At 45.6% G+C, this 18,307-nt stretch overlaps 1 protein-coding gene across 5 annotated transcripts in view; it reads right to left on the bottom strand.

The window, feature by feature from the left end:
* PCM1 (pericentriolar material 1) overlaps positions 1–18,307 on the bottom strand; it is a 2,166,942-nt gene that overhangs the window by 1,141,861 nt on the left and 1,006,774 nt on the right. For all 5 annotated transcript variants that reach the window (XM_069631563.1, XM_069631561.1, XM_069631564.1 and 2 more), the window contains one exon: positions 13,406–13,628. In XM_069631563.1, coding sequence (XP_069487664.1) covers positions 13,406–13,628 — 223 coding nt within the window. The remainder of the gene's footprint in view (positions 1–13,405; positions 13,629–18,307) is intronic.

Raw genomic sequence — 18,307 nt, forward strand, 5'->3', positions numbered from 1 at the left:
AGAAGAAAAATGTGGTGAAGAGGCAAGCAACAATCGGACTGCATGGAATATTGACTTTGACAGGGGTGACATCCTAAGAATGATTGAAAACCTAAGTTCATCGAGGGAGCCGGTCCCGACCGCATTTCAAACTATGTCTTAAAGGAAAATGAGGAAAGTTGGACTGATCTGATCACCTCATTATTTACACAAATCTTAAGAACTAAGATCGACCCAAGACAGACGACCTTCAATCCTGGGGTAGGCACTTTGTTAAATCTATTTATCCTGAACCTACTTAAAATACGAGCGATTGCATCAAACACCAAGGTCCATCTCTGATTTATGGACCTGGAACAAGCGTTTGATACAGTTTGCCGTGAACGCTTGTGGATGAAACTAAAAGAATGGAATTTACTACAATCCGGGTCTGGCTGACACGAGAAGGATCCCTTTCGAGAAAGATACAAACTCAGAGGAATAAAACAAGGGTGTGCCCTGGCCCCATTTCTATTTGTCCTCTATATGGCAGATATGGGTGAATCCCAAAAAAAAAATTCGAGCATTTCCACCGAAAATGAACAAAGGGGTAATCCCATGGATCCTATATGTGGACGATCTGGTCTTTATAGACCAGACAGAAATTGGTCTGCAAAGACGACTAGATGCCTTTAAAACTCATCTTGATGAAACGAGATGAAGGCGAACAAAAAGAAATCAAAAATCATGACAATGGCATCAGCTCGAGGGCCAGAGAAAAGGGGAAATCCTTTAGTTGATCAATCAATGGCCAAAAATTGGAAAAAGTGGACTCTAGAATATATTTAGGAATCAGGATAAATAAGAATATCAACGAACAGGGACAAAACTACCTGATCAGAGAGACTAATGAGGGGAGAGCCATCCAGAATCGTTATGGGAAATTTCAATGATTCCAATCTGGACTTTCTACAAACAAAAGGTGGTGGCGGTCCTAACATATGGATCAGAGACATTATTAAATCTTTCCTGGAAGATTTGGGGAGTGTGCGAGGCCTATTTTTGGAAAAAAGATCTTGAGATTACCCCACTCATTACCAGGATATATGATTAGACATGAACTTTGACTTGAATCGTTGGGATCAATTACTATGTGGAAAACAATCGCCCTTTTTGGAAAATGTATAACTACTCCAGCGGTACCTTTTGAGATCGTGAATAATAACAGATCTGAAAGATAGGTACTTGAGGCTTTAGAGAAATCGCTGCAGTGAATTCCTGAAGGCGAATGACATTGAAGCGGAAGTGTTAATAAATAACCCCTCCAAAGTAAAGAAAATTCTACAGGGAAAAAACTGGATTGAAACCCTGGAGTTGAGGTTTAATAGTACCTACGTCTTTGACTCAATTTGAGAACTGAAGACATTAAATCAATTGCCGAAATATCTAAAAAGGTTTCTGTCACCCCACTACTGAGACCTGTTAATGAGATGCAGATCAAATACATTACCGACAAAAGAGGTTCTGTTATTAAGAAAAGAGATTAGCACCCGGAGGCATTTTGACGCTTCTGTGAAATTCAGGAAGAAATGGAGACAAAGGATTTCATATTAAATTGCCCGGGACATACCTCAAGCAGAACTATGTACTTGGGAGAGTATGTGGGGCTATATGAACTGAAGACTAAGGAAGAATGCTGGGAGGGGCTGGTGATGGCTGAAAAAATTGGTGCAACGATCGCGGCCCTAGAATTGGTGGAGTTAGCAGTTTTGGGATAGAAGCTGCTTTTAGTAAAAATACGTGGACTCCTGTATTGCCTGCAGACTGAATGAAGTTGTATCTGTAGTAAAATGGATATGAAGTCATGTTAAAGGTTTAAATGTGATATAACTAATAAAACCAAAAAATACAGATGAAGGGGGAACGTCCTAAATTGTTAAGCTGGTCTATCAGCCTTCAGTGATTTGATTTTACCATAGAACACAGATCAGTGTGTAATCGCCAAAATGCTGATGGTTTCTTCCGAAAGTATGACCGACTGGAGTAAGAAGATTCATCCAGGGGTGGATTAAATTCTCCTGTCCCTACGTCTGGGGGTCCGTGAGGAATGATTGTTAGGGAGAATTCTCATAAATATGCTAATTCATCTCTACCTTAGAGCACCCAGCACTTTTGCTGGACTCTAGGACTTACTAATTTTTAACCTGGAGAGAGTGAGACCTTTTTCCCACTCTCTCATGTGTTTTTCTGTGATTTGAACACCGTTTCTTTTGGGTTAGGAGTCCGACAAACTCCATAGGCAACAACTTTTTACATTGTGGCACACAACACCTTCAGTGTGGCACACAATACCTTCAGTGCAGTGGCACAGGGAAGCCTTTCAGATCTCCCAAAGGTTTAAATACCTTGTCTTGGATAAACTACTGTTTTCAAAAGCAGTAAAAGGAAATTGATTTGACCTACAATTGTAACTTTCTAGACCCTGCACACACTATCTTACAATAGGGTGCTGGAGGGGTTACTTAGTAACCCCTTTGTCTAGTTTCTCATGTAACATTTTTGTTACCCTTTCCACAGTTAATGGCTGGTGGCAGAGGTTTACTTTTAACTACCGTTGTGTGTTTTTACCGCAGGCTGCGTTCGCAGCTGCAGTAAAGCACCCACGGGAGCCCATTTTGTCAAAATGGCCCCAGTCTTCTTTTTTTGCCATTTTTTGTTGGAACAGTCCTACTTGAGATTTACTCCATGCGCCAAACTAGGTTTGTTCCCTTTGCTCATTTTGTCTTTGGCGGGATTCACAAGTGAAGCCCGCCTCTGGCTCCAATATGTCTGGCGGGGGCAGGAAGTGAGGGAGGTGCCTGAAACTCCCTGTGCTTAATCCCCTTGGTCACAGGAATGCACCCAAAGGTGATAGGCTGACTGGCTGTCTTTGGAGGACAGCCACCCTGCTGGGTGATTGACAGCTAGGCTGGAATGAATGGGACAAACCTGCATAAAAGGCAAAGCTTTTTGGCTTGGAAGGCAGAGTCGACAACTGGACGAAGGAATCTGAATAAAACTTGGAAGAGACGCCTGCTGCAACTCCTGGACTGTTGGTTTGCCCGGTGAAGCCCTGCTGCTGTGCTGAAGCTCTGAATTCGCCTCGACTAGAGAAGCCCTGCAAGGACGACTATTCCCCTTAAGTTGGTGGGACCAATCCACTCCAAAGTGACCCCTTCTGGACATCCTCTCGAAGGTGGCTGCTGCTGCTGGAACCAAAGTGTCAGGGAGAGGAACACCAGGTTGGGTGCATCACTTAAGTTGGACCGGATTTCTAGGACGATCCTCCGGACAACCAGGAAGCAGGACTGACAGAGCCTGAGCCACCTCAACAGAGTGCTGGACCCCAGATGCTAGGAAACTCCAAAGTGGTAGTCAAGAACCGCAGTGGTGCTATTTGCTAAGATGCGTGGAGTTGAAAATGCAAAGTCCCACGAAATTGAAGTTTGCCCTTTGCTGCTGCTGACCGTCCCATTGCAGTGCAGGAGTCCCCATAAGTCCTCCCTCTTGTCCCCACTACTAAGGCCCAGAACAACAGGATCTGCAGAGCTGCAAATGAACAGAAGCCAGCTGGAACCATTTCCTCTAACCAAAGGTACTGTAAAACTAAGGGGACTTACCTCTTGTTGTGTAGCCTTACTTGTTCTCAGTTGAGACTTGTCTTGGTTGCTTCTGTAGAGTTGCTTGCATCTTCTACCCCTCACAAGCCTCACAGTTTGTGGCCCTACATTGATTCTACTTTTCTACAAAGACTTCTAAAACATTGTGCAAGACTTTAAGATACCTACAAGAAGTGTTTCAGCTCACTTAAACTTTTGTCCAATTGACATTGGCTGGCCTGGCTGTCATGACGCATACCCCCGGGCATCCAGACCACGTCCATCAGCCCCGGGAGCAGGCATCATGCGGCCTTGAGAAAACCCAGCAACCCCTGTTAGGGGTTGTCTGGGTTCAGTCCTGGCGCCTATGGCGCCAGGCTCATATGGGGCATCAGTCCTGGCGCCATAGGTGCCAGGCTCATAGGTGCACACTTACCTGATGCAGACCATGCTGCAAGAAGATCCAAACCCATGTGAGGCCTGGAAGGGATTACTTTACCTTAGGGACTATTTTGTTACTCGGGTGTGGTCGGGGAGGAATACCTACCCGGGACTACTTTGGAGGCTATTTAAACCACGCCCGAAGAGCAGCACACGCTTCGCGTTATTCTGCATCCAGCAGCGTAACGTTAACCGTGCCAGCAGCAGCATCCAGCCTTCTGCCTCTCCCGTCTTGTACCTGGAGCACCTAGAAAGAAGGAAAGAAGCAAAGGTTAAAACAAGAGTATTACCTGATTTCTTACCTGATTCTGGATTCATTTCATCTTCAAACCAGAGGAAAGACTTTGTTTTTAAACGTGTCGCATCTCAGCAGCAGCACCGCGCCATACTCACCGTTCCAGGCAGCATTTCTTCAATCCGGCGCTGTCTCCATCTTTACATTGCCGAATCCCGGCACCTAAGGGGGACAAGAAACAACAAGGCGAGCAGAGAGAACAGACAGACAATCTCTTTAGCCGCCATATGCTTACTTGATTTTACCGCCGGAGGTATTATTCATCAGCACGCCACATCTTCTTATGCCGCTCCTGTAAGAAGAGGAGAAAGCAGCAAGTTTAACCCTTGGCATTATTTACCGGACAGTGTTGGATAACACAGACTTTTACCGGAGTGCTTTCAGCAGTCAATTTGTCAAAGTTGCAAGATAAAAGAGGAATTGGGCAGGAGTGAATTCCAGACATTTTGAACTCTTACGAACTATGTACTTGCGGCTCTTCGCCAGGACCTTTTGGAGTCAGGATTCGTCTTCAACTCTTCCAATATCTTCAGGCCGGTGAAGTAACTGGTCATCAACCCGCCCCTGCGTGCTTCGCAGGATGGAGGGCTCATCCTTCAAGAATATAAGGTGAGATTGCTGAGAGGGCACAGAGGTGATTAGTGGGGAGGACTGTGGGGGTGCTATCACTTGAATCCACAAGTGGCTAAAACCATCTCTGCACTTGTAGGAGAATATTTCTACGGGTCAAGCAGACAAGATTAGGAGGGCAGATCCAGTCAGTCATCGCTGCACTACGCATCACGTGGGTGGATGCCGCAGCAGTCCGGGTCCGACCGACGCCCCTGTGGGAGCCAGGTGAGCGTAACACTGGCTCCCTGAATGACTGTTACTCCCTCTGTGTGTTTTACACCTTCCTTCCAGGAAAGGGTTAACTTACTTTGCATTGGGGGTTCAAAAGTATCTACCTGCTTCAGAATATTTGTGTGACCTCTTGTTTTATTTGAATAACCCTTTTTCTTTGACAGCAATCTCAGTATTGCTCTAAATGTACCAGTGATATAGTAATGTCCACAGTGTCCCAACTATTTAAGTCACCCGAGGGTGTAGGGAGTGTCTCTGTGCCATCCCAAATGGGTACCTGCTGATTTAGAGAAACTAAGTGTGCATTTTGGAGTGTATTTGTGTGTTACTATTATACTGCTCCTTCTGAAGGCGGCTTATTCAAACTGACTTAAATGAATAATTGTTTAATCAAGAAACCTTGAGTGTAAGAGTTTAATTGAATACTTGTCACTGTGAATCTCTGTGTAAAACCCTACTGCTCACATTGACCCCTCTTGAGATAAGTGTATGGGAGGAAACTTCTTTTAGGCCCCTCCCCTCCATTCCAACCCACTTGCACACGATGCTCATCCTACGGCTGCCCATGCGCCTGTGGCCTGAGTAGCCGAACATCTGCAGAACGACACATACGGATGCAAAGCTCAGAGGACAGATTATTGACTCCATTTTGTACATGTTAAAGCAGGCCTCATAGCAAAACTAGCCTGCAAGGCTGCAGCTCTCCCTTGAAACTGTGCACAGTGAGCCAGCTATTTCCTCTGCCCCGTCCCTGCAGCAGCCCTGTTTTCATGGGAGACTGGACACGAACAGCTACAAGTTCAACACTGCATCTCTCGCCTTCCTCCATCCACCACTGACCCACGATTGACCGAGCAAGAGTTTGGGCCTGGAAAAAACAATTCAGCTCCACAAACATGTCTCATCACTTGCAGACGCTACATTTAAGATATATACTGTGGATAATCCCCTCCCCCAACCTCACATCTCTTTTGATGTAACAGATACACACCCCACGACTGTATGCCTCCCTGGTTCACCCACAATGCTCATCCCCTCAGTAAAAGCTATAAACCCCCTCCAGTGGTTGTATACGAGCGGGTTGATTTAATACGCCTAAATCAATTGCAATGAACATGGAGTTATGATTCAGATGGTCAGGCCAGATCATGTTGATTGCACATTGTCCCTTACCAAAGATCCTACAAATGTAGGACATGCTAAGTGACTCGTTGTGTTATGATGTAAGTTGTATGGTCCGTATGCTCACTGGGTTTTCAATATTATGTATATCCGCAAAATGTGTTCAAATGGTATAACACTCTAATGCGTACAACATAAATGGCAAGGCCACAAGGCCAATGTAAATAAAGCGATTCTGCAGCACAATGACCACAGTAATAGTGATGGCACAGTTCACAATGTAATCAGAACCTGCTTATTATTTGTTGTAAATGAAGTGGCGATAACATGGTTTTATTATACTCTAATGGTTCACGCATAATCCCACTAAATAGGACTGGGCCAAATTCAACAAGCCGGAGGACCTTCTCTCCCCTTCCAAGCAGCACCGCGCACAACAGCGCGCACTCATCCCCCACCATTCTCCCCCTCATGATGATATGATGGCCAGAGGCCCTTGTTTTATTGATGCCTTAATGCAACAAATGTAACCTCTCACCCTTCCGCTGAGCCCACAACCTCCTCCCTAACAGCCTATGTTGCCATAAAACCTGCCCGCACCCTCAGACTCTGTTTAAAGAAATATAGGCTACAAGCCCCCTCACCCCAAGGTCCTTTGATGTAACAGTTACGTGCCCCTCATCTGTTGGCCACCCCAGCTCACCGGAGATTACTAATCCCATGTGTGACAATATATTTTCTTCATACTAACAAACAAACCATTCTCTCAAGGATCTAAGGGAATGTTTGATGAATGTGTCAACAAAATATTGTGATTTGATTAGGCGCCTGGACCGATGTAGTCTCCCTTTTATCGTCCAGGTCAAACGTCTAGTAATATAATTATTCCATGTCAAAACATGTAAATAGTGTTTAAGGTATGTGTGGCTACAAGGGCAAATGTTAGACAGACTATAACTTCATGGCTGGACTTCGCCTGACCCTGCACCTCATCCAGATGAGCCCAGCTGACCCACATGCTCCACAAAGTAACCAGTTCTATGCCAGCCAATCCGAGAGCACCACCCCTACAGAATGGATACAGTCCTGTCCCTGTCGACCAATGACCACGATAGCACATGCCATAGATAACGTGATTTTGTAATATAATATGCATTTTCGGATGTTTAAGCAGAGTGCTCGGAGTTTGCAGAGTCCTCTGCTTGCCCGATTTTGACTTTAGATAAACTTTACTTTTATTCTCACCCGCCCTTGGTCCTGGTCTCATTCCCTCCTGGGGCGTGTTCATTATTGACTCTCATTGGGGAGATATCACTGCATTTTTGGGGGACACTCACATTCATAAGCATGGCTGCTCAACCACACTTCAAACATGTGTAGTACAGACTCCTACAAAAGGTTGGGTTCCTATTGTCAGGAGGCCAAGGTTGTGTAGTGCACCCTAAGGGTACTACCCAAAATCTCACCTAACAATGATAATGATTATAACCTTGCTTTATAAATTTCTTATGACGTCACTGGGACTTCTTTCTGCTAGTTCGATATTCAACATTATGATTAGTGGCCAGCGGTCGATTACGGAGAGTACTGGGATAATCCTACAATGGTAAACTCACTGGTGTCTACACATGCGTCCGCTCGATCCGCTGCCAATCTTCATTCTGCCTCTTGCACGGCAGACTGCTTTGTTTTTCTCATGGCCTGCGCCAATCGGCAAAGGAGAGTCTTTTCTCGCTCCCAGTGCACTCTGGTGCTCGCCAGCCACCGGCAGCAATTAGCACGCGATAAGGAGCGCCTCTCTCTCCAAGGGGAAAGCCTGCTACAACAACCCTTCCCGCTCCGCAATCTCTGCATTTAACGCCATCAATCAAGGATACCATCTCAGGACCGACATTTGCATTAAAGACATTGGGGGCTCCGGCGGCTTACTTTCCTTTCTTCTTCCACTGCAGCTGGCAACATCTACAACTGCTCCACCTCCTTGTTTTAATGGCCTGAACCTGAGATGGCTCTATATATTCAACTGCCCAGCTCAGGTTTGGGTCATTAGAACCACTAGAATGCATACTGACGTTAAGTGCCTCTGAGCCCATCTTCCTCATCCCAGTACTTAGGGTATTGGGGAACTTGTTCCCAATATTCTGATTACCTTTTTCTTCATGGATACAAACTTCAACTTTATTGGATTTACCCTGCATATTGGAAATATCTGCAAAGATGTGTTTTAGAAGGGTCAATGGCTGTTTCAGATTTCATCACAAGTCAGGTTATTACTGTTTGGACTTCCATATATATTGTTCCCCTGTTGATAACGAGAGTTTTCACGATCATCAATGTGGGTAGCTTTGTGACAACAAGCCATTAAATAGTCTGGAACCATAGACACCTCTCTGAAGGTAAATACAGCGTCCCTCCTGAGTCATCCTGTTCCTTTGGGAGCCTGCTCCTCCCTGGTGACCCCACCGGCTAATACCACCCCAAGGGTTAGGATCAGGAAGCAGCTGTCTTCCCCAGGCCACCTGAGAGGAGACTTTAGGCAAGGATTCTGTGAGGAGTCCGCAGGATTAATCACAACTTTTATTGGCATAGAAACACTTGCTGAACATTCAAAATGCCACAACAACCTAACTTCTGAAGACCGCAAAAGAAACTAACATGGTTTATGGTTTGCTTTTTAGGCGCTTATACAATACGAAAATACTGTTTCAAAACGCCCACAGGGCAAGGGATGGAGCAGGAGTGGGAAATACAATAAAGAAAAAAAAGACTTGTGTATAGGCGCGTTATAAATGCCATAGCAGATCAATAAATAAGAGCAGTGGGAGGGGGGGGGGGGTTGGGGCGGAAAGGAAAACAGGACCAACCTACTATGCCTTGTGAGTATTCAGAACGTGCAAGTGCAGCAAGGGAGAAGCCAGGGGTGGTGGGGTCAGTGCTGTGGGTTCTGAGCTCAACAGTGAGCCACAGATAATGCTAGAAACATTGAGTGCTTCACATCCTGGAGCCGCAAGGGGTGTAAGTGCTAGTCACCAGGGAGGAGGTTGCAAGTGCAGAAAGACAGGAGCTGGGCCGACTGGGTGAGGGAGGTCAGGATCCCAATGATGCATAAGGGCCCAGGACACCAATCATAGCAACTGTGGGATTAGCAGGAGAAAGAAGAAGGGAAGGAGGAGGTAAAGAGGAAAGTTTTAAGGAGCTTCTAGAATGTAAGAAGATCCTGCTCAAGGCGCAGGGGGAAAAACACCCACTACCACCTACGAGTACTGAGGCAGGTTGCCCCTCTTATCTCTGAAAACAACCGAGCCAAACTGGTCAGAGCCGTCATCTTGCCACGACTTGACTATTGCAATGCTCTGTTGGGGGGGGGCTAGTAGAGAAGACTTACAGCAATTGCAGAAAATCCAAAACGCTTCTGTACGTATAATATACGGTATGAAGAGGCATGAACCCACCTCTAACGCGAGAAGGGAGCTACATTGGCTCCCTGTATCAGCCAGGATTTCCTTTAAATTGCTGACTTTAGGTCACAAATGCATTTATGGAACAGTTCCTAATTATTTGAAGGACAAAGTCGCAATATATCAACCGGCAAGAAATCTGCGCTCTTCAACGAGTTTAAGTCTGCAGGTGCCAAGGACTAAGAAAGCCCGTGGAAATGGACGTTCTTTCCCGGTACTCGTGGCTAAGGCCTGGAATAACCTACCGTTAGGACTTCGTATTGAGAGCAATCTCCTGGCTTTCCGGAAACTCCTGAAGACTGAACTTTTCATCTAACTTACATCTTGGTTGTCCTCACTGACCTGTTCTGCTTGTGATGGAGCGCTTGGATGCCTTAGGGCTTGTAGCGCTATAGAAATTCAATAACATAACATAACAGGGGGAGGCTGTTCCATAGGAGGTAGCCAGCTGAAGAAAGTGAACGACCACCTGCCCTCCGTTTAGCAAAACGCTTTATGCGCAGAGTCAGGAACGTAGTGATCTAGAGGGGAAGTATTTAGTAAGTATTTAGTAAGCTAATGTTGAAGATAGTGTGGTCCCTGGGCCCAGACAGCCTTGTGGATGACGTAGAAGGATTTGATTGCAGCAACGAGGAGCCAGTGAATACTTAGTGCAGGAGAGATGTGTTCCCTGGGCTTAAGGCAAAGGATATGTCTTGCTGCCCTATTCTGGATTATCTGGAGGGGTTGCAGAGTTGAAGACAGTAGATTCAGGAGGAGGCTTTTGCAATAGTCAAGCCTAGAGAGAACCAAGGCTCGAGTCACATTAAGCCTCTCGGGGGGGCCTAACGGGAGCCAGGGCATGGCTTGATTGATATTGATACCCCCATTTACACCACCTCCCTCCTGAATCAGTGGTCCAAATGAAGGACACTCAAGAGTCCCGGCAATGAAGAAAACAATCCTGCTCCTCACTTGGTTTTTAGTAGACCATTATAAGAAACGCAAGCAAAACACACTGTCCTCTTCTGCAAAGCTCTGTCTCTCAACGTAATGTTGCAACAAGCTTAACAATCACAACTGTCATAACTACCCTCAAACAGGTACCCCATACTAGTTGTTAGGGAAAATCTCTCATACTGCTTCACTTTTGGCTTTTGTTGCAGCATCCTGAGCTGAGGTTTGCCAATAGAGCACAGCCTTCAGTTGCACTCCACTGGGCTTTTGCTCATCGTTATGGGGACACTGACACGTCCGTCAGACTGCGAGTACTTATTCTTTGACTTTGCCTCTTTTGGTAACATTTTAACATTGTGCTAAGTACATTACAGTACTGCGCAATGGGGTCTTAGTGTTTACGGTGCCTAATCAAACACTAGGGAATTTGTAGTGGCTGGACAGTGTACACAGGAGTGGACTGGTGGCAGCAGACGCACGTTCATATACTTTCATAACTTTTTACCGAGCCATACCACGCTTACTGGGTTTGGCTCATGACTGGCTAGTGTCTGTCATGGCCGTGCCCAGAGTTCCTTTGTCTACTCCTTTGGAAAAGAATTCTGTTGGCATTCCCCCTGGTCTTGGTGACCCGGGAATTCCTTATTTGGGCATGCAGTTGCCTGCTAAAGCTGTGTCTTTTGCGGGCTACTGCAGGTCACATGTGTAGGTACCCAGGAAGTGGGCAGGGATGGTCTGGTCTGAATCCAGGATGGCTGGTGTGCATGAGGGCAAGAGCGCCACAGTGGTCCCTGATTGGACCACTGCTGGCGTGCATCAGTGTGGCAGATCTCATTGGCCGGCTGAGTGCAAACACTCAAGGGACTTGTGGATATGAGGTGTGCAGGGAGGGGGGTGGGAGGGGGAGGGGCTGAAAGCAGACCCACATATTAGCAACACGTCCGAATCCACCGGTAGACGGAGACAAGTATACAAAAGAGCTGAGTGGATCCAAGGACTATCCGGAACTGTGCAGAAGAAGGTTGTCACCCTGAGCACGCTGTTGTCCCGGTAGAGCCCTGCTTTGTGGCTCCATCTTCGAAGACCTGCAAAGGTGCTTCAACCCCTTGGAGTGGTGGGACCAATCACTCTCGACGCCTCCTGGTTGCCCTGCAAAAGAGCTTATTCAAAAGTGTTCCTGGGCCATGCAGTGGACTGTCGAGCTCGAACCTTGGCACCCATGCAGGAGCATTGTCTTAACAGGTTTTGCCTCGAACCTTTGGGGAATCCTAGCTTGCACTGTAAAGCACTTACTTGCCAAATGTCATCATCCCAGCAGTTTTGGCCAGCGAGATAGAAGCATGCGTCAGACCATGAGAGTTGGGTGCCCCTGTGTCACTGTGCTACAGTGGCGGTAGCTGAAGGCTGTTTTCTCGTGTTTCTTCAAGTGCCCTGAGACCAGCTGCATCTGTGTTTTCTTTGTCTTGCAACCGAGATGAGAGATACAGCTCTTGGTTTAAACAAGACCCACATCTGCACCTTCAGTGCCTGTGCAACTGTGAAGCCGAACCAAGGGTGGGAAATCAGACCTCTGGCAAACCCACTCCAGACCTGCTAAGTTTGGACCCGAACCAAGCTAAGGGCGGTGAGTAACTGAAACCACTTACCAGTGTCTTACGCAGGAAGGATCCCTTGTGGTCCTCTCTTTGGCTTGGTTAGCTTCCACTTCCAAAAGTCCTGAGAAAGTTAGGAATATGTTTGTTCATTGTAGCAGATCCTCCCCAGACTCTTGGAACCTGTTTCACCGTTCAGAATCCTGTATCTGACTTTGCCAACTCCTTAGAAATTGTACTTTGTGACTTTACGCACGACTGAACGCTTTTACATATGCATCAAACATTGAGCACAAGTCTCCATTCATTGTAGGGCTGCACTTATGAAGTTAGGGTTATCAATCTCTGAAGACAGACTATGCTATAAAGTGTGCCTGTGCTTTTCTCTTACAGGTTTTGGCAGGAATCTGCACTTTGACTGCATTGATGAAAATTACTATATATTTTACAAAGCGTGTTTGAGCAGTGCTTTTACTGTGAATTTCATTATTCATTTGTGTTTATTCTTGGGCCTAATAAATTGTATATTTTTGTATACTACTGTCTAAGGGTAATTCTTGGGGTCTTACTGTGTATGCTCATCAAGGACCTCAGATCACCACCCACTCCTCCTGTGACTTCGCCTTGACTACTCTCCAACTTAAGTTACTGTAAATTGGTCTGGCTATCTTCCCAGAAGTGTTTCCTGTTTCACCAACAGGGTGGCCTCCTAAACACCAGAGTTTAGAAATCCATTCTAACAATAGTGATCATGGAAATTAATCATTGGTATTACCATGCCACATTTCCACAATATTTTTTAACTCTATGTGCTCAAAAACTATAAACCTTTCAATCTTCAGTTGATCCAGTATTCCAGCCCCTGAAGAGCAGAAAATGTAAATAAGGAAACTGGAGAGTGATAATATTTGATCAACAAGGTAACTGTCATTTGTGGTTTGTGCTGTATTGAAATTTGATCTTTCAAGCATGGAAAGTGTTCTTGGAGAAAATAGTTAATATTCCTGCGGCCGGGCTGAAATCGCAAAGATCTACAATATAGAAATGAGTAGCATGCCTGGTAAATATAAGTTTAACAGTCAATATAAACAATACGCAAGATTGAAAAATCATAAGTCATACCTGCTGGTCCTGCATCAGCGTTTGGCATATGTTTGTGCTGAATTCAAGTTGTTTCCTCAAATGGTTAATCTGCTCCTGCCACTGCTCCTTCTCTTCCACGTAAGAGAGCTCAGACACCCACCTATGGTTTTCTTGACGTCTCATACTAATATTTTGCTGCTGTCTTGTTTTATTCGAAGGGCGATAATTGCCATCTGCTGAAAATGGCCGCTGACTCTGCCACCTAAAAATGTTAATGCAATGCATATTATTTTTAATTCAATGCATGTTCCACCCCCTTACACAAATGCCAGTAAGTAGCATATCAACTTAGCAAACAAAAGAAACCCTGGCCGCAAACACATAGGGCCCAAGTAAAATCATTGTGAATGACTGAGGTGCCTTATCCCATTTAGCTTTCTGTTGGGATGCACGTTCATGTCCCATGCCAACCCAAACGATTTAGAATGGGGAAAATATAATAGTGTGCAAGGAAAGGCATGTGCGCGACTGCAGGGGGGAATAACAAATGTAGTGTTTTCAAATAGTCATGGGAATGTAGGTAGGACACGGTATAGTATAAGGCATGGGTAATATCAAAAGTATAATAAGTGAAATGTAGAACAAACCAACGCAAACGTAGGCCCTGGTCACCGCCGCAAGACATACTGAGATACTGCCATATTTAAAGCAAGACCTAGAAAGCAGCCGCATAAGATGGCAATGAGTTCCCAATCACTTTCCCATCCCAAGCCCCAGCAGGGAAACCGAATGTAGAGGCTGACAGGCCGGATTGAAAAAGTACAATCATCTTGCGTTGCAGGCATGCGAAACCCGAAAAGGAATGTGAATGGCCGAGCACTGGTAGCACTATGCCCGTACCCGAAGGTACGGGCATAGTGCTACCACAGGTCCAGTCTCGATTTAGGACCCTAGAACCCACCCCAGAAGAATGACCGTCCCTTTTGAAATACCAGATGCCCACAAACATCAAGACCCCTAAATCCTTCAGAACGTGTGCGATTAGTGTGGTCTCCAAAATGCCATGGAGGGTCAGCTGATAAGAGGGGAGCAAGGAGTGAAAACTCCTGCGATTTGTACTACGAGAAGTGAGAGGTGAAGCCAACAAATTTAGCCTTAGGCATGATTGGGCGCCTGTTTCTGGGATCAAGAGAAGCTCTTATTTATTCTAAAGGGCAAATTTGACCGAGAGTATTCCACTGAGTTCATGTTACCAACCAGGTGCACGCCATGTGACTAGGCCTGTGCGGAGGGTAACATATCACCAGTGCTTCAGATAAGATTGTGAAGTGGGAGTATTTTACTCACTAAGTTTTAAAGTTTAAAGGGAGTAAAATGATTTTTTCGCGATTAAACATGCAAGTCCAATTACCAATGGGAGTATTTTATAAGCAAGTAAAAATATGTGCAAATGGGAAACGGAAATGTTTTTGTAGTAATTATCTCTTTGCACCTCGTTATTCATACACATTAAAAAGATACAGTTTTACTTCATCCGATCAGGCAGTAATAGCAATTTCTTCCTGTGGTACTACCTGCACTGCTGGTCCCAACATATCCATAGAGCTGTGTGAGCCAAAGCAGGGTCACAAGACCATATGTGTGTTTTCCATTTTGGGGTGGGGGGGCAGTATTTTTACTCTCCAATTTATTTTTGAGGGATTATTGGACTTTTTTTTTTAGGGAATAAAAGTGGCTGATACACCCCTTTATCTGCAGGGATGCATATCACGCAACCCGCCAATCGGGTAACATGGAACCAAGGTGACGGACTAGAAAACAACGTGTTAGAGGACAGGGGTAGATGAAGATGTGGCGAATCAGTCAAGGGACTATAGGAGATCGGTAGTATGTATGTAAGTGGTAGCTAATGAGGGTGGTGGGATAACATTGTATACTGTTTGCATCACGAGTGACAATGTTTTGCTATTTAACAACGTACATTTGTTGAAATAGCCCAGAGATCGAGCTTCGTGGCAGTCGAGTTCTACGGCACATACTTGAAGGCTTCAGTCAATGATACTGCAACACCTTGTTAGGCAGAAACCTGTGCAGTTCCCTCTGGGACCACTGCAAAAGATTTAAGACTACAGGTGTTTGGCAGTTAACCCACTTGGTAGCAGTCTGTACCACCCAGATTTACCTGGTAGCTGTGGCTGAGCAGTCAGACTTCCTTCAAGAAGAGTTAGGCAGTATACAGAGCATACATAATAGGTACAGAGGCACAGTAGTACAAGCAAACACTGACCAGAGCTAGGTGTAAAAGTATATAATTATTTATTAAAAAGACACACTCATAAATTACACTAGCACAGAAAAGGTAAGTAAGTCAAAACACAGTCACTATTACTTATATGTACATCCCTAGTTATGTGTTGGACATGTCTAAGTTAACACCACTTATTTCCAAACAGAGGTGAGCGCTTAACGTTAGATGGCACTCCAACAAGTTAGTTAAAAAGGGAGGGAAAAGGTAAAGGTAATGAAAACAGCAAGGCAAAACACTTTTCAGAGATTCACAGTGAATTTAGAAAGGCAGTCTATTGAGGAGCAAAGAAGTTCGGTTGCCAGGCCCACTCTAGGGAAAGCCAGGCGAAAAGATTCCCAAGATCACACAATGTCACAAGTCTTTACAGGTGAGTAGAAAAGGTTTTTCCAAGTTTAGAAAAGTTTAGTTAGGGTGTCTCAGGCTTACCCAGGGTCGAGAGCCGAGGGCTAAATCTACCCCGTACAATCGGTGGCAAGGGAAGCCGGGCGGAACACGGTACCTTTAAAATGGAAAGGATCCTCCAGCGGTGGCAGTTGTTCCTGGTAGTGGGTGCAAGTCACGGCGTCGTCCAGAGGAGGAGAAGATCTCGTCGTGGAGGAAAGCTGAAGGTCGTTGCACTACCAGGGAAGAAACCAGCCGTGGAGTTTTTCCGGTTAAAAGGATGTTACCCCTCTTTCGCGGTTGAGGTAAAAAGTGGTATCCCGGTTGCCGGGGTGCTTGGCACAGGCAAGGCGGCCACGAGATGCTTTAGGGCGGCGAAAAGAAGGCAGAAACTGGTTGTCCCCACCAGTCAAGGGAAGAAGACTCTCCAGGCGGGAGATCTCCTCTGTCGTTGGGAAAAGTGGTGAGACGGTTCCGCAGGGCTCCACCGGTGGTGTCGTCTTGGCAGGTCGGCTCGGCTTCTCCCTCTTCGGCTTCTTAGGTCCTGTGGCGACTTCTGAAGAACCAGTCCCAAAAACCCTGCTTTTATGCAGCAAACCCCCATTCATACAGCCTAGCTGTCACTCAAACATGCTAAGTGGTGAGCGGGGCGGCTCACCACTTGGGCCAATCACACCAGAGTGCGACATGAGTTGGCAAGGCAACTCAGTCCAGGGTGCCTAAACCCCCTCCCACACCCCCTGTGGTACCCAGACAGAATGGCGCCACTTTGGAGGGCTTCTGTGCAGAAGCCCGCCAAAAGTGGAACAAAGGCTCGACTCGGGTTCAGGGTTACTGAAGTGAACCTAGACGCCATTTTGGCGGCGTGTTCTGGCAAAAAATCCCAACCGGTGAATTTATATTAAATAAATAAACCGGCGGTATCTTTAACATTGCACCAAAAAGTGGTGCATTAAAATCAATGGGAAATCCCATTGGGAAATATTCCGGTGGAATATTTCTGTGGTATCCACTGCCACCAGCCAGAAACTCGGCGAGGGGGGGACGGGACAGTACCCCCTCGACAACAGACCCAGGGGCAATCTAATTGCCCCTACCAGTACTTCCACAGTATGATGGTGTGTACTGGTTAAGTTCCTAAGTTAAGACTAGTAAAGTCAATGGTGACTTTACAGACCCAGGGAGACAGTAGTCAGTCCCAGGGTGTGGAGTCTATGTTTGGGGGTCTCTATGACACCCCTGTGTTACTGCACTGAGGGTGCTGTGTAACACACATTCAAAAACCAATGATAGCCGATGGGGAAAAAATACCCCATAGCCCATAAGCACATAGCAAGTCACAAACACTCAAGTCATGCCCAAGAGTGAGGGTAAAAGAGTCTCACTCTTGGCAGGAGAAAAAAATAAACCCCAAAAAATCCAGCAAAGCTGCTGGGGGACTCACTAGGTTAGGAAATTCAGCCTAAACAGAGAATTCTCCCTAACACACCTTTCTAAGTCTGACAGTTTCATCTGTTTAAAAGCAACTGGACCAGTCACTTTACTATGCTGCCAAGGAAACAGACCGTCACATTCTGCTGCTTTTCAAATTAAAATGACAGCAAAACAGCACCATAACATTTCATTGCTTTAAAGTGGATAAATCGAGCATTTCAAAACAACTGCTGTATACACTGCAAAAGAGCTGGCATACATTGGATCACTAGGTTATTAACAGAGAGACACTTCTTTCCCACCTGCTTTATACTTGCAAATGTAAACTGTTAGGGAGATGTTTGCACAGCCCTCTCATGAGAGACATGCAGTCATCTAATCTAATAGTGAAACAAATCCAACCAAAAGGCAATCCAAACCCCTCTAGACGTAGCGGCAATGGGAACAGTCAGGCCTAACTTCAAGTGAAGGAACAAGGGCTGACTGGTTAACTCTATGGACTAACTGAATGTACCTAAAAAAACACCCCATACCGTATACAGAAATAAAATACACTAAGTCACACACAAACTATCAGGATAAAATAAGTATGTTAGATACACATAGAACATGAGCAAACACATGTATGTATAAAAGGCAGCAGTGGTCGTTAAGACACACTCCAGCCCTATTACTAACATGTGAGATGGCTTTCTGGTAGTTGTCACTGCACACATAGTCAAGGAAGGGGGCAGAGGGGGCAATAAATCCTTACACAAAGTAAAACTGTCATTATCAGGACCCAAGATTCAATTGAAACAATCACAATATTCCTAACC

The sequence above is a fragment of the Ambystoma mexicanum genome, chromosome 6q (genome assembly GCF_040938575.1).
Source record: "Ambystoma mexicanum isolate Mex_15411 chromosome 6q, UKY_AmexF1_1, whole genome shotgun sequence".
Taxonomy (NCBI): Eukaryota; Metazoa; Chordata; class Amphibia; order Caudata; family Ambystomatidae; genus Ambystoma; species Ambystoma mexicanum.